Consider the following 17,744-nt stretch of genomic DNA (forward strand, 5'->3'; position numbering starts at 1 on the left):
GATTAAATTTCAAATTTGCAATGTATCTATCTACTTCTTTAAAAGAAGAATCACAAATTATAGAAACATGTAACGAACTATCATTTAAATGGAATGAGTTCATACCAATAACACTAGAAGATTCGTTAGTAACACTATTTTTATCCTTATGGATAGTTTTTGAAGAAGTTAATAAAAGCTCTGAACACTTCCTGGAATGAGAACATTAACTAGGACATTAAATAACATTCTAATCAACCTCATGGTTAGTTTTTGAAATACAATGTAGTTATAAGTTCTGAACATTTGTAATGAGAACACTGTCTAGAACGTTGTTTTTTTCACATTGTCCGGATGCCGTTATGTTTAATTCCATCCCGTGTATACTCGTACATGTTTTTTTTTGGTCCTTGGACTGTTCTTGACAATTACAAATATATTTACCTTAAGCCCGTCTTACACAAAACACGGTTTGACACACGATTCCCATACGGTATACTCGGTTATACACGGGTTGACTCCCAGCAAACACATGACGTTATATAAATAACGTCGGATTAATGTTAGATTTTGGTCACGACGTCGGCGACCAAAATACGACGTAAATCTGACGTTAAAATACCGATGTCTAAATAGAGGATATTGAATGAGTGTAGGTTTAATACTAAATTTATTGAACGAGTTGAATAAAATCATATTATGCGAGCCTCTGGCGAGCATAATATTGTTTTATTCAACGAGTTCAATAAATTTAGTATTGAATCTACACGAATATAATATTCTATTTATCACATATATAAAATAAGAACGGTAAACTGTTAACAAAATTCATTTTTCTTTGACGAGCCTATAGTGTAACGCTAATATTAGCGCGTTTTATTACATGTTTTGCAGTAGATTACTGAATTATAACGGTTAATTATATTCTGATAATTTCACAGTAATGATTACCAAATATAATTTCACAGTAGCCGAACTATATTTGGCGTAAAAATAAAATATTTATCATTAATGAATGTTTTTTCAGCGGAAATGTAGTCAATCATAATAAAAAATGTACGTGATAACTGTAGTTCGTAAATATTTAAGAACGTTGTGCTGAAAAACATCTAAAATCAAAAAATTATCATGGAATTATATTTTGCTTCAACATTGTGACGTCATTATTTGATGACGTCATGAAGATAAGAGCATGACGTTACGCGGCAAAAATCAGTAAAATGGTGTAAAAATCGTTAAAAAATCATGAAATAAACAGAAAATTTGTTTGTTTTACATGTGAGATCAAATAATATTTCACTCGTGAACCCCAGCTATTATATTTTCACTCGTGGCTACGCCACTCGTGGAAAATATTGCATCTGGTGTTCACTCGGTGAAATATTTTTCGATCTTACACTGAAACAAACAAATATCCTCTAGGTTCTGGTCGGTGTCCTGACGGTAGGTAAAAAAAATAACAAAAAATAATCCTTATTCGCTGTTGTAATCATTTAAACTTTTTTTCAAATGTTATTTGGATTACAAATGAAGTGTTCTTATATAAATACAGACCAAGATCGCGGCGCTGCAACTAAGGCCCCCACGATTACACGTTTAAACGGATTCGTTTCGATTTTCATTCATAAACGTTTACGATATTGTTTACCGTTTAATCGAAATGACCATATTGTCTTACACAATTTCTTAATCATTGCCTGTAATCATGGATTTTATCAATTCTGGTGGTTTATTCCAAAGAAAACAAATTGAAAATAGGTGTTTACAACCCTCCACAGAGCATTACGGTGCAAAATTGCTCGTGACATAATACATTTTTGGTAAAAAATGGGGATACAATACAGAAAATGTGTGCTGACTCAATCGTGATGAGCCTTGCACATTCTTTATTTGTACATTTATATAAAATAGAAAGAAAGACATCATTTGGCGACTCAAATACATGGTGTGTATAGTACATAGAGGTACCACCGTTTAAACGGTATCGTTTCGGTTCTTAGCAATCGTGTAAACGTTTACAAATCAAAGCACAGAAGGCCCTGAATTTGTTTGGGTCTCAGAATGTAAGAAAGGTGCAGGTTGTGAGATTATATGTATAGTGCCACCAATGCTTTCCAGCGTTTGAATTGTAGTAAATTGGCTATAAAACTAATTGCAACACTGTTATTCAATCCAATGTTTATTTGACTTTAACAATTTGAAAAAAAAGCGAGCCCGAAAACCCTTCAGCCACGGTGAATTTATATGTGAACAGCCTGAAGAAAACCATATTATTCTAAACTAGGGCTTGTAACGACTTTAACTGTTGTTTAACACAGATGTAAATAATCCTGGAGCATACTATAAGCATGTATATTTATAAAGAATCAAAGGGCTGCAAGTTCTGTGGTATTTTCTGATCTTTGCAATCTTAATCGTACTGTATATCTGTATGCATTTTCCTGTATAAGTTTATTTTTATGTATAATAATTCATTTTGCAAGGCACCAGAGTTTGATACATACGGAATTCTGCATAACTAGAGTTGCATCAAAAAATCATTTATGTTCATTTTTTACGACAGCCACACTTTATCCTTGCATATCATGGCTACTTCCTTAACAAAGACACTTAAAAAAGAATTTAACAAAAAAAAAAAAAACTTTCCTCGACTGGGATTCGAACTCGAGAACCCTCACTCTCTAAGCGAGCGCGTTACCACTATATCACGGAGAAGTTATACACACAAAGTCTGAATAACATCAAGTCATTCTAAATTTAGAACTTCCATTGCATTTCGGGTTTGTAATCCTTATTAATTTCGAGGTATTTTGTTCAGGATAAACCTGTTGTTTAAAATTGAAGTAAATATTTTAGCGAAAGTCTTCTCGCCCAAACAGTCCGACATGTAGAATCTATATATTCCACTACTCGGTTTGTGTAGTATTCGGTAATCGACATCGCTAAAAATAGTATTTTCATTGATAAAATCATATTCATCCGCGTAATTTGTGATTGTGCATTTATTGACAATTCTATAAGCCAACGCTATTGTTTAACTTTGAATGCGTTGTAATTTGTTGGATACTTGTAACAAAATAAAATATTTCTTTCTTTTAAATCGCTAGTTTTAAGCTGTTTTGAGAACTACTTGTTGTTAGGTTTGTCGTAAACCTCTGTGTCAGAGATTGAATGTCCGCTTTGTATTTACTTATTTTCGATCAGAAAATACAATAAAACAATATTAGAAATCTTCGACCATTCGGGAATCACTTTGCTTGAAAATTAACGCGCCTGTCTTTGACCATCTTTACGCAGTGATCTCCCCTGAATTTTTCGGCGTTAGTGTACATACAAAAGGGAAGTAACCGCTTCAAAAAAGTGGACTACTTTCGGCATTTGCAATTAACAACATTAGACTCTGAAATTTCGCTACCATTATTTGTTTGGTCTGACGACCCAAACAAATAAATTTTGTAATCGTGGGAGCCTTAGCTGCAACCTAATAAAACATATAGGTGGCGCTGTATATAGGCAAGTTACATGTGTTATTGTTATGAAATCTATTTATAGCCACAGATCTGTTTACAAGTTCCAATCATTTAATGTTATAATATTATCATTTGTGGTACAATTATATGTATCAAAATCACGAGTTTTTTAATAGTGCTTTAACATTTAATCATAGTGACAGAAAGGGGAAAGAAAACATAATTAACCTATAATTCGAATCTAAAGTCACGTGGATGGAAATTCAAATTCGTAGGCGTTACGTTTTTGGCTGTCGGTCAGGAATCGGGATGCATTGATAAAGTGAATATTATAGATTTTCTTGAACAAAAAGGTCAGTTCAATTTATTTAGATTTATTTTTACTTTGTATTTGATAAGTAACTGCATGATTGCAAGCACTCTTAAATTTAATTATCATTATTTCAACAGCTGAAGTAAAATGTCACACAAATTCGCGATAATGTCTAATAATAAATCTTTTTAAAATTGACATGTTTTAACTCTGCTTGTGAAGAGTTTATAATATGCCTTTCAGTACTACCAAAGAGAATGCCTAGTTTTCATATTTTTCTTAAACTGTGATGTTTTTGTCAGTTAAAATCTGAGAATTGAGAATGAATTTGTACGATTTCGAGCATTTCGGACCAAGACGTTTCGGTCCCAAATAACCCAAAACGTTCCGGTCCCAAATAGCCCAAGACGTTTTGGTTCCGGACATTTCGGCATTAAATCTTTAATTTAAAACTATGAAATATTTAAGACTTGCGTAACTGTTCTATTTCAAACGTAGAATATATACATAAGTTAGAATATAATTTTCTTTTCAGGTAGTTAAAGTGTTGGACATGCTCTCAAAGGTCGGAGGGACGGAAACACGTGAATATGTAAAAAGAAACATAGGAAAGTAAGATTTTTGTAAATTCTATTACACGTTAATCCATACTAAACTGGAGTTTAAATGCGGCTTTTTAAATGTTCAGTATTTGTGTTTACTTTTAATTTTTGGTAAAGCTCTCTTATAAAAAGTTGGCAAAATTGTTCATTAACCCTTTCGCTGCCAGAGGGTTATTGTTTTATTGATCACCTATTTGCCAGACGGTTTTCAAAGTAATTACTATATTATTAATTAATATAATTATTATTATTTGTTATTAGTATTATAATAATTATATATGTTTCCAAATCTGTTAGTATAATAATAATTATTGTCGATGGTATAATTTTCTTTATATTTATTATTATTTTTATTATTATTATTAATTTATTATTATTACTATTATTATTTTAGAAACGGCTAAAGCCGTCCATATGGCAGAAACGCCGAGAATGACAGGGACGGCATAAGCCGTCCCTATGGCAGTGAAAGGATTGAGTTAAGATAACAATGAAAACATGTTTGCTTGTTATTTTTCCATGTTTCATAATATTTTTTTTCAGTGAAAATGATGTCACACACGCTATTGGACGCTACAAACGCTACATATCCTCCGGACAGACGAGGGGTGCTGAAAGAAGCTCATATCTTAAAGCATCACACCTCAAAATTCGTGCTAATTCTCATGGATATCTAAAAGTATAACTTTGTGAAGTAACTAAAAGGCAGCAATTTATACATTACTGACAATTATCAAAGAAGGTCAAAATATGCAAAATGGCACTAAATGTTTTAGAAATGCTGTAGAAATATACTTGAAATACTGAAAATCTGTCATTAATTGCTTGAAACATTATTATCAGAATCTTTTAACTTTTCTTAAAATTATGATATTTTCATTATTTTATTTGATAAGGCAAACTTTGATAGAAATGTGCATACATTGTTTTGTTCTTTAATATTTGTACATGTTTTCTTAGTTTCATTTATGTCATTGTTTTTGTAATACTTTTTGTTTTGTAATTAATTTATTTTATGTTTTATTTTGTTTAATTTATGAAAATTATTTAACCTTGCAGAATTTACTAAAATTGTATGTATCAGCTTAAAATTGCAACTTTTATTTTAAATTAAAAAAGCATAAAACATAATTTTGCTTTTAGTTTTCTGTTATACATTTCATTGGATGGAAAGTTACTAAATAGAATGAGTTACATTAAATTCTATCAAATCATGATTAGCCAGAACATATTTATGATGTGGTGAAACAAAAAAGATTAGGGAAATGATCAGATGAAGGTCAGAAAATGATCAGATTTAGGGCAGAAAAGGGTTAATATTTAGGTCGGAAAATGGTTAGAAACTGGTTAGGTTTAGGTCGTAAAAATGGTCAGATTGAGGTTGGAAAATGGTTAGATAATGGTCAGATTTTGGTCAGAAAAAGGTTAAATAATGGTTAGATTCTGACGTCTACCTGACGTCAGATTATTATGTCAAAAAAACTTTCAAATCCAACCGTTTTTCCGACCGTCATCCGACGTCAGAACTTGACTTAAATCTGACGCCAGTATGACGTCTTGTGTTTGCTGGGCTGGTTCGAGTCAGGCTCGAAATATCACACATTTGTGTATGTTTTGATATAAATTAATCCATTTTGATGACTTGGCTTCATGAATTTTCGAAATTTCAACGAAGAACACTTATATATAGATCATTATAATACTGCACGTTTGTAACGTCGCTTTTCATTGGATAATCGTGACGTTTATATATTTTTATATACACGGCTGCTGTCGATTTATAAAGAAATCTCGCTTTATTCCTCTAAAAATGATGTTTGCTGTTTTATAAATTCGTTATAAAGATTGTTGACAGGTTATATGGCCTTATATAAACGACTGTTTGCAATATAACCCTCGCCTAGCGGCTCGGGTTATATTTACAAACAGCCGTTTATATAAGGCCATATAACCTGTCAACAATCTTTATAACTAATATTAACATCAATAAATGAATAAAAAGTGAAGCAATGTAAAATGAATGTGTCTTTTTTTGTTGTGTAGCGGTTGCTGGAGGGTCCACCGAGCTGGCATTGGAGTCTGAATCCCTGGGAGACACGGTTATTGCCGGTTGGTCCTCTAGCTTATCAGGGTCAATAAGTTGGAGTGGTCGGTGGGCCTGGATGGCTCTTCTTGTATTCCTTCTATGCGTCCAAAACTTCTTCTTTGGATACATTCTAGTGTGATGCAGCAAACACTCTTGGTAGGGTGGCAGCAGGTAGTTGTGTTTTTTGTACAGTTCTTGCTGACGTAGAGGCCGTGTTAGACCGTACGAGGCCGTGTGAGACCCTGTTTACCCGTACTTTACCGTGTCGGCCATGTATGTTTCGTATATGAACCGTATTGGTCGTATGGCGATCGTATGCAACCGTTTGTGCACTCGTTTGAATCGTACCGTGATCTTGTGACATTCGGGTGTTAATCGGGTGTTGGATGTAGGACTTGGGGACGGTCTCGAACGATTCCATACGATTTATATACGACCTTGATACTGTTGGGCTCACTCGTGGAGTGAACTTCACATACGGCTGTATATACGGTCTCATACGGTCTCTTACGGTCTTGTACGGTCGCTTATACGGTCATACACGGACATGGCATCCGTACCAGTTTTTTATAAGTTTTAAAAATCATATACGGCTTACACGGATACACTCGAATGGCCCGAGTGTAACTCGGATAACGCTACGGTTAGTTCGGTTGTATGTACGGTTTACACGGGTGGTCAACCGTGTAAGCCGTGTGTCCTGTGTGAGATGGGCTTTAACGTTGTCAAATCGTCCGTAATAAAAACTCCTTTGTAAATATCAGAGAACATGAGAAATTCTTTGATTTTAAACACGTGGATCAACTTAGCCCTTGAGAAAGAAACGAACTATCACTTGCTGTTTGCTGTTTTCTTTAGACTTCAAGAGGTGACACACACTAATGTCATTGGGCTAAAAAAGGTTGTCTAGTATCAGAACTAGCTCATAGTCAGGAGCTTGCCAAATTTCCTGACTGTGAGCGGGACACACTACTTTCCTCATGTCCTTGCTGTACCTAGCCTGGTATGAAATATTCAAATCTGATTTGTTCCTCCACCCAAGGATACGTTAATTTTTACGCATTGTATACTTTTCAAGCATGTCTAGTTCATAAAGATAGGTCAGTCGCAGGGTAAGTTTTCAACTTTTTAAACAGTTAGGCCTATATAAAATCCAATCCTTTTTTTAAGAAAATCGAATGAAATGTGATTCTACCCTCCTGACTCTACTCTACATTACCCATTTTTATTTTGGATTTCTATGCAGTCTTCATCGAGATATTCTTTCCGTCGTGGGTTCTGGTGTGTCCAGAACATGCAATGTGTATGAAGAAAATGTCACTAAACGGACTCACTGATCATGTTAAGCTTTGACCTCTAAACGTGGCCTTGACTTTGGAGAAAAGGGCTCGGGTGTTTTGCATGACACATCGTCTTATTGTCAACATTTATGCCATGTATTTTCAAAATCCATTGATGGATGAGATAGTTATGCACTGGAAACAAAATATACCCTATAACCGACCATTTTACCATTTTATTTGCATGGGCAAACTATTTAAGGCTTTGACCCTAAGTGTGACCTTGACCTTTGAGGTAGGGGTCTAGGTGTTGCGCATGACATGTCGTCTTATAATTGTGAACATTTGTGCCAAAAAATTTCAAAATCCCTTTATCTATAAAGAAACTATGGACCAGACACAAAATATACCCTGTAAAAACTATGTTAATCTTTGACCTCCAACTGTGACCTTGACCTTGGAGGTAGGGGCCGGTTGTTGCGCATGACACATCGTCTTATTATAACAAACATTTGAGCCAAGTTATTTTAGATTCCTTTGATAAATGACAAAGTTATGGACCGGACACGAAAATGTGACGGACAGACGGGCGGAGCCTATTTCTATATCCCGCTTTTTTCTTCGAAAAGGCGGGGACAACTAGATCATAGGCGAGTAAACAGAACTAAACTACAATGTAGGCCCCACGGATGTGATGCTTGTGTCGTTTACACGAGAGAAATAAGAAAAACTCGATTCAATGATTTATTTTATTTAGAGATATTCACTGACATAGATTTGATTATGTCAAACAGGCAATACAAATGTATCTTAAAACAAATAGTGGAAACTACATGTATATAAACGTTTGAAAATTATTAGCTTTTCATGTAAATCATTCTTGTTTTTGATTATTATCACAACAAACATAACTACGCACACAAAGTTACTTTAATCATTAGAATAGATAATAAAAACATCCGGGTTCAAAAACTTCAAAGAAACCACACGTTTATGGCTATGCATGTGTAGGTCTGCAGGCGGCACTAACAAGTTGCATGCGGTTCAGCCAATGACGAACCCAAACCTTTACTCTACATTGCATGTCCTGAAATTACAAGAAAAAATCGTGGCATAATGTGAGACAAAAAAGTGAATATTAAAGGCCCATTATGCCTTAGAAATACTATAATTTTCATTATTTAAAAACATTTTTTAGTTTTGTCACAGTTTCAAAAATATATAAATTAAAAAATACTCATTTGATATATACCCACACTATCTTTTGCTTATTTTGCATTGTTGATAAAAGGTATATTAAGTGAATTAGCATTTTGTACGAGACTCATAATACTACTTTGTTTACATTTTACTACATTTACGACTTGAACGTTATTTTTTCAGTTATTGAATATCTAACATGCTCTTAATTCACTATTCAAACATTTTAAACACATGTTTGGCATTTATAAAGAATTACAAAAATATGGATATCTGCGTCATAATGAGCCATTAAATCCCTCTACAGGTGATACGAGTGGTATATGATGTAAGCCAGAGAAAGGTAATGTTTACCGAATACGTAAGATTTATATTATATGGCGACGAGCTTTTATTAGTGCCAACTTTGCGACTCCGTACAAACGACCGTGCATATATTTTGACCTGACGTCATTTACGTTATATAATGATGATGATGATGATGATAATAATAATAATAATAATAATGATAATAATAATAATAATAATAATAATAATAATAACAATAATAATAATAATAATAATAATAATAATAAATGATAATGATAATAATAATAATAATAATATCCTTTTTAAAGAAGGTCACACATGAAGATCGTAGAAAACAAATAACGTACTTATCTTAATTTCAAATGTGGCCTTCTAATATATAGAAACACAAACACAAAACATCATTAAACAATAAAAACTATTCCGTTAAGATTTTGCCAGAGCTGGCATAATATAATTTTATTCCACTCGTTCAATAAATTTAGTATTGAGCCTACACTCATTCAATATCCTCTATATACAAGGGCTGTCCGGAAAATTTGTATAATTTTGCAATATCTCTAAAAATATTTATCTTATATTATTGAAACTTGGTGAGTATAAGTACCCAAATTTGCCTTAAGTGTATGTTTTGGAAAAAAAATGTAACCACTCTTATTATAAGCAACTATACAGGTTTCCAAAGCAACATGGTTATTGGTACAAGGGTCAGAAAATTTCTAAAATATTATTGGCAGTTAAAAGAATTACTCTCAGTATGCTTGTAACTATAGAAAGAAACTAAATTATGAGATTGTAAAGTGACGTATAAGGATTCAATCATTCATTCACTACGGCTAAATTTCAAATCGGTTTGAGTATTTGTACGGAAACGACACCACTTTGTTTCCTATCATTCGAAAATATGACGCAAATCGCTTAAGTTTAATTTTGTTTAGATAAAATATTGGGACAAAGGTTCAATTCAACACAGCTAGAGGAAAAACTGGTAGAGTTTGAGGTTTTGGTACACCAGCCATACAGTCCGGACCTAGCCGGCCCCTATTGGATTCCAGATCTTAAAGTGGCCTTCAGGGGGGAATAAATTGAATGAATTTTATTCAAGAGAGCAAAAATTGTGAACGTATACTCTCCCATTTGTTATGCTAATCTGTCTTCACTTAAACATTTTCGGACAGTATTTTAGTTCGGACTTTTGCCGCCAAGACAGTACCATCCTAGCGAATTTATAATCATGTTTTTTTCCAAAGATTTCATATACACTTGATTCCAATGAAAAGCACCAGAACTGTATACCATTTCTATATTTTGTTGCATTAGAAAATGAAATTTAGTATCCGGGATGTTTTTTTTAATAATAATAATAATAATAATAATAATAATAATAATAATAATAATAATAATAATAATAATGTTTGAAATATTTCCCACAAATAATCTACAATATATAATAACTTTTGATACGTCAACACAATATTTCTTACCTTTTTTTGCTCCGACTTTATGTGTATTGATATGTGATACATCCATCCAGCAACTATCTGAAAGTGCAAATTAGTACAAAAAATAAAATTTGTTTGACATTTGGCTAGCTCGATGTGAATCTAATATTTTCAAACATAATAACCGTAGTTCGACCTTACTACTATTACTATAAGTGAGTATATACTTTCCCAACGTGGTAGAATATATTTTGATAGAGTGAAGTACTAAATTTTACGTCCCAGTTCGTTGAAAAGAGTGCGCATCTTGATAAAAATGTTTCATTATATATATCAAAGGCATTTGACCTTTTTAATGATGATCATATTATACTTGTATGGACTGACGACATTTTCTAGTAAAGTATCAGTGTCAATGAGTCAATACAGTGCTGCATGTATGCGTACGGTGCTTCAAATGTGAGTCTTATTCTAACTATACGTTTGTAAAGTGGTTGCAATGCGTTCTGTAACGTTTAAACGTACTAACTTATAGAGAAGTAGTTCACATTAAATCATCTTATGTCTCCGTCATTTAACATATCCTACAAAAAAGCAAATAACTTTACTATGTAGCCATTTATTACTAGATGTTTTATTAAATGAAATGACAAACATCTTTCAAATATTAATAACCTTTTATGTGCAAACTATTTCAATGGAATGTACCTTTTGATTACATTTTCACATGCTATTTTGATACAATTGAAAATATGATTATCTGAATAATGGCGGCGTACGAGTTATGCTGATTTCTAATGTTTTATTTCCAAATTTACAATATTCACTATTGGGTGTGTTATAAGTCAAAATAAAGTAGAGAAATACATGGAACAAAGAATTATTAACACGTGGTATAATATAGAATGATTTTTCTAAAGTTTAATGCGTTTTTAACACATGTGACCATCTTACTTAGACATGAAAAGGCGCGCACCATGTGCTAGACAAAGTCGCAGTATTTAGTCTGTTCCTAAATCTTACTGTATTTTACCATATCCGACGCAGTTGGCAGTCATAACAAATCTTATTTTATCGAATTTGATAGGTTAAAGGACTTTTATATGTAAAATGTAACATTTCATCAACTTGTACGTAGTTTTCCACCGTTCAAGCACTTGACTCTCTCAAATTGATTATACTGAGCTGAGAAAATAAATACATGTACAATGGCCATGTCGAACTATAGTTTTGATTTTGGAAAATGATTTACAGAAATTTTACATATCGCCATAAAACAGCACCTATATACGTTGATTATCCCATATTGACAGCACTGGAAATTGCACATCTGATTTGAAGCGTAGCACCAATGTGCCAAAGCTGTGCATTGAGTAGGCGTGCATACGTTGTTCATGACAAAAAATTTTAAGTAAAAAAAAGTATAAACTGTTGAGTCTAATTACTGGTATGTTTTGATAAAGCACTCCTGGAACACAACAACAAGAAAGTTGAAGCATCTCGGAGTCTAATGCTACCCCAAAATTCACAATATATCTATGTAAACCTAATACAGTTAAGATCTATATCCTGATGTATGGCAAGCCCATATGGAAAAGCAATGCCAATGGGCTTCAAATTCGAGTTTACTAGGCGCAGCTCCCTTTTTACACTTTTAATAATTATGTGTATAGATTAATTAGTCCAATGTTTCAGTTAATACGTAAGGGAAATTTCGTAATTATTAACGGCGAGGAACATACATAACTGAAATAATGAAAGCAAAACCTTAAACAAAAATGGTTTAGAAAACTTATTTTCAAACCTGTTCATTAGCAGACGTAATTTTGACGAGAGTTCCTTTTAACTTATTGGCTGCCCATGTTGCTGCTGAAACCACTTCCGGGTCATCTGTATCTATTGGTTCCAGGTACCCTATCAATATGAAAGAAGACATAAACGTCGTAAACGTCTCTTTTTGTTGGGCTTTAAGTACATGTTAGCGGCCATATATCTATTTTCAATCATTACAAATATCAATATTTTGTGAAACTGAATACTAAAAATCGAACAAAAAGATATTATAAACAGAAACAAGATGGCGACTCTGAAGAAAACAATGAACAGATGTATCTAAAAGGATAAAAGGAAAAACTGTAAAATATGAAAACAATTACCGGAGGTGTATTGAGCAATTTTTCAAATATGTTAGATAATGAAATAATGTTTTGGTTTATACTTTGTATATGATGCAGTAAATCAGTAAAAAGATGAATAATGTGGTGAATTTTAAGTGAATAGATCTATAATTGAAGGTATATCATGCAATTGTTACAGTTTCTCTTTTACGATAATTTTGTGTATAGACTTAATTTAAAAGAAAGTAGTCCGGCAAGATACCAGTGAATATACGGAAAATATGTTTCACTGTGGTGAAAAATATTTTTACAGTGAAAATACGGAAAATGAAAATACGCATTTTATTTCATCAATATTTCTCAATATTTCATTAATATTTCTCAATATTTCATAAGTATAATTATGATAAATCTTAATAGTTCATTATATATAAACGTACTTATTATATTTATTGTCAAAGAAATAGACGGACAAACTTCATGATGCAGTGCTCTTTAAATTAGCAGTTCTTGTTACTGCCACTATAAAATATAAATGTTTTAGGGAAAACATGAAAAAAGGACGAACCTCCTCCAAGTCTTCTTGCCACAGAATTAGTTAATAGTCCACACAATAGACTGAAAATCGCAAGTAATCGGAAATACAACATTTCGTCTTATTTGTTATCAGGTTTATTCGATTTATTTTCTCTCTTTCTTTGAAAATAAGTTTTCTCTTCTTTAAATACAGCAATAAAATGATGCTGCATGTGAAAATCAGCACGAAATATAGTTTGAAATGACGGAGAGAGAACATATCCGTATGTACAAGTATTTCCTGTCATCGCCCGCGATATTCTGATAGTGTAAGTGTTTTGTTTACAAATGGATGACACGGCTTGCCACCTTCATAACTTTATTGTTACAAGTAATTATTGATTTATTGATAACCAAATCACAATACAGCATATCAAGAGACTCTTAATTTCCAATTTCTGGTGATTTTATCTTAATTTCTCACTATTGTATGGCCATGTTATACTAGTTATAGAACACTCAAAACACTCCGCATATGTCAATGCGTTGATTGAACAATTGATAAATACAGAACTAATCTTTGCGATGAATCTTTGAAAATTTATTGCACGAAATATTGGTAGTATTATGGAAAGTAAGTTATGATTGTTACATTGGTTTGTTCGTGGGCGGTTGTCATTCCGAGGAACAGTTGTAATCAATTTTGTGGAAATATTGAGACTACTGGATAGTGTTAACTTATATATTAATTTAAGGCTCAGTTCTTGCAACTTAATCACTATCGAGACCATTTCCTGGAACTTTCTTGTTAACATTTGCAATGTTTAATGAATGAATGAACTGTCACACTTAAAAAAGTATCATTTATTCTCACATTTACTAATTAATTGACAGAGACAGATTGTCTTCATCTAATGATCGCCATTTTAGAATCCTACTATAACACTAACGAATTGCAGAATAATCATGGTAAGACCAACGTACGGGAAAGAAGCGGGAAAATATCCTGTGTGACTCACCTTGTAATGGAAACAAATGACCTTCTCAAATCAATCTTTTAGTAAAAAATAATATTATTAAAAAAAAAGAAGAAAAAAAAAAAGAATAAAAACAGCAGCAAAAACAAAAAACAAGTAGACCTTGGACTCTTAGGCTTTTTATAGGATGAGCCATAGAACTTCCATTGAATGATAACGGTTGTTACACGAGTTCCTCAGGGGTCCGTGTTTGTACCCCTACATTACTACAATGCATGGCGTGCATTTAAAAAAATAAATTTACTGATGATGTTGCTATTAACCTAATTAACATAAACATTACATGTAGGTCAGCAATCAGAAACTATCCATCTTAGTAAAGTTAGAGTTAGATTGGGACATGAAGTACATGCATGTACCACCCATCTAAATGACAAGTAATACTGAGGTAAATGTTTAACGTGTATATCACCGTGTATATCCAGTGACGCAGGAATGTACAATTAACATAAAGTAACGCCGAAACTGTGCAACGCTATTGACAAAACAAAAAACACAGTAAGTAAACGAACCAAAATATTTTATTCTAAATCAAATTTTAAGAAATTAATTAGCGCATACGGCTGTTAAGACATTATACTTTAATCAGCAATACATTTTTTATTTTGAATATGTTTACTTTTTTAGATCATTCGTGAAGAAGACAACATGCTTACCGTTTTCAAGGTGACTTTTGTGTTTCGTCAAATAGATATGTACTTTTAACACATTTTAAACTATATTTTTTCATATGCTGTATACCTAAGACATTTGTCAAACTACAAGTGTAGAGCCATGAAACCAAAGGCGTGCACACGGTAATACACGATGTCAGTTTCGAAGGCAAGTTTTTCCGTCGGCATCTACACGTGTTACATCATGCATTACGTTTACTGTGTTACAATCGCATTCATTTTCTTCTGTTGTTTTTTCTGTCCAAGGTAGAATCTAAGAGTTTTTGGACAAAGTTCAGGAGGAACAGCAACATTTGCCTTGCTTGCGTCACCTCAGTGTAAAGGTCTTGTCCATAAAGCATGGCTTTTATCAGCTTCACCTGTGTTAAACAAAACCGCATCAGAAGCTAATGTTGACAACGAAGTTTTTCTTGCAAACGCAAATTGTTCTGACATTGACTGTATATACGCACTGTCGTCTGCGGAAGTGACGTATGCGGTTCCGTGGATGACATGTATATGTTAGTGTTCATCCGTGCTGTTCTACAGAAATAAGAAACTTCGACGGGAGCGATAGCGACAGGAGAATGTTTTTAATTTCTGTAGAACAGCACGGATGAATACTAACATATTTAGTGTCAACCTTTATTTGCCTCATTATCATTCACTTTATTACGTCACTATGCCGGTTCTATGAAGTACTATGAAAAATAGAAGTCGACTATGGACGAATTCGATATAGTATATCGATTTTGTTCTTCTATGAAAATTAACGCACAGAAATACAGCGTTTTCATTGGATGACAAATAAAGTTGGACACCAAATACATATTGGGCAATGCTGGACCAGAGAGACTTGCCTACTAAATATTATTTTGATGGAGCGATCGCCATTGTTGATGGTAAGAAATGAAATTTATCATTTATAATATGCGAAATTGTTTGTAATTAAATGCAAAGACTAGTTAATTTAACATATAGTTTAAGACTTGATGTATCAATGAGGTCATTGCTGATAGTTTTATGAAGTTCAATAAACATGCATTTGGATTTATTAGATTCTAAAGACATGGTTTCAAGAACACCAGTTAAGTATACAATTTTCCGTATGTCTTTTTATAGATCAGGTTGTTTTTCTAAAGGATTAGTTTTGAATTCTGTTATAACAGAATCATCTGCATATAACAATTGTTGAAATATCAAATTGCAAGTATTCATTTCTTTATATGTCTTTATTTCAATGAAAAAAAAAGAGCAAAGACTTGGAGGAGGCTGCTTATTTTTGTTTTAGTGGCCACGTTTTACACATTGAAGCCAATTCCCAGTAGATATAATATTGTTACTACTTGTTCTTTGTAGGTAATGTTGAAGCACCGTTTGATGCATGGGCGAACGGACACATTATTGATGTACCTTTACTCATTGGTCAGTATTTAAATTATACAATTAAATATTCTTTTACTCATTGGTCAGTATTAAGATTATGTTAATAAAGCTATATAGGTAAAGGCATAAGCTGGCATTGTTCCATTTCTTATATATAACAACTTGAAAAGTGTAAAGATCTTATTAATATATATTTTAATCAGATAAAAATTATAAAAAATTATAAGTTGCAATTTCATAAAATGAAAATACAAATGTATGTATATTTTAGGGTCATGTGCAAATGAAATAGACTACAAATCCAAGCGACATGACTATTAACAACTGGACATGGACTCAATATGAAAAATCATGTCAAGAAACGACAGGAACATTTGTCGCCTGACCTCAAACTGTACCCTAGTTCACTACATTACACCTGAGTATGGGATATCCGATCTAACTGTCCAAATGACGTCATGAGCATGTATGCAGCGTCCACTTTTAGTTCTCCGGTTTATCGTTACGTAGTTACATCGAAACCGTCCGTTCCAATTCACCCTGTTGGAATACCCTTTCCAGCACGTTACGCCATGCATATGTGGGATGTATTTGCTTTCTTTGGCTTTATACCTGACTACATAAAACATCCTACAGATAGTGAAATTCAATGGCAACGTAATGTTCAAAACGAGGTTCTAGAATTGGTACGCACCGGAAAACATTTTACGTCATCATGGAAGCCGTATCCAGCATCTACAGCAAATTTATCTGAGGTCACAGAAGCAATATCAGCTTACAACCCCGTACAATGCGCATTGTGGCTGTAGAAAGGGTTTTTCAGTTATTCTTGGATAAATTAAAATGTCTTTTAATAAAAGAGTATTTCTTTACGTGTATTGATTGTCGTCTGTTTTATTTTTGAAATTTAAAACAAAACTGTGTTTGGCACAAATGTTGACTGGGCCATTGCCTTTGTAATGACATGCTCAGTCTTAAATTTCCTGTTACCATGGCAACGAGGGGACATCTCAAATTGCCAAAAATCACTATTTTGTGTTGATTTTTTTAAAATTGATTTCAAAGTGCTGCAACTTCCTCAATGGATTGAGATAGAGTCAAAGGTTTTTCAGCGTTGGTTAAACATTACCTTATGATCGACCTGGGGTCATTTTTTTGCCTCTCACAAGTCCAAAATTTTCTTGGCGATGAGGGGGAGTACCGTCCCCCTTCACCCCCCCCCCCAAACAGAAGGGGGCAAATCCCCCTTCTGGCAACCCCCTGATGTACCTTTTTCGATAGGGGCGGCGCCGAAAAAGTGATCACGTTTTTAAGCAACATTTCCCAAACGAAAAACAGTGTTTTGGGCCTAAAT

The 17,744-nt window shown here is 33.2% G+C and overlaps 2 protein-coding genes and 1 long non-coding RNA gene across 3 annotated transcripts; 2 read left to right on the top strand and 1 right to left on the bottom strand.

Moving 5' to 3' along the window:
* The first annotated feature begins 3,547 nt into the window (after window positions 1–3,547).
* LOC132759193 (uncharacterized) lies at window positions 3,548–5,503 on the top strand. The gene is made up of 3 exons (XR_009629677.1): window positions 3,548–3,802; window positions 4,298–4,374; window positions 4,908–5,503. It is a non-coding gene; the product is annotated as an uncharacterized LOC132759193 (long non-coding RNA).
* Window positions 5,504–8,465: 2,962 nt separating this feature from the next.
* On the bottom strand, window positions 8,466–13,551 carry LOC132759179 (cystatin-like). The gene is made up of 4 exons (XM_060750903.1): window positions 13,367–13,551; window positions 12,486–12,595; window positions 10,724–10,780; window positions 8,466–8,817 (listed from the first exon to the last, which is right to left on the bottom strand). Exons 1-4 carry the CDS (start codon window positions 13,446–13,448, stop codon window positions 8,728–8,730), a joined length of 339 nt encoding a protein of 112 aa, XP_060606886.1. The 5' UTR covers window positions 13,449–13,551; the 3' UTR covers window positions 8,466–8,727.
* A 1,170-nt stretch (window positions 13,552–14,721) lies between these two features.
* On the top strand, window positions 14,722–17,199 carry LOC132759189 (uncharacterized). The gene is made up of 4 exons (XM_060750914.1): window positions 14,722–14,739; window positions 15,276–15,525; window positions 16,364–16,429; window positions 16,814–17,199. The coding sequence occupies exons 1-4, from the start codon at window positions 14,722–14,724 to the stop codon at window positions 17,197–17,199; spliced, it is 720 nt and encodes a 239-aa protein (XP_060606897.1).
* The last annotated feature ends 545 nt before the right edge of the window (window positions 17,200–17,744 follow it).

The sequence above is a fragment of the Ruditapes philippinarum genome, unplaced genomic scaffold, assembly GCF_026571515.1.
Source record: "Ruditapes philippinarum isolate M1 unplaced genomic scaffold, ASM2657151v2 ctg132_1_1_1_1, whole genome shotgun sequence".
Taxonomy (NCBI): domain Eukaryota; kingdom Metazoa; phylum Mollusca; class Bivalvia; order Venerida; family Veneridae; genus Ruditapes; species Ruditapes philippinarum.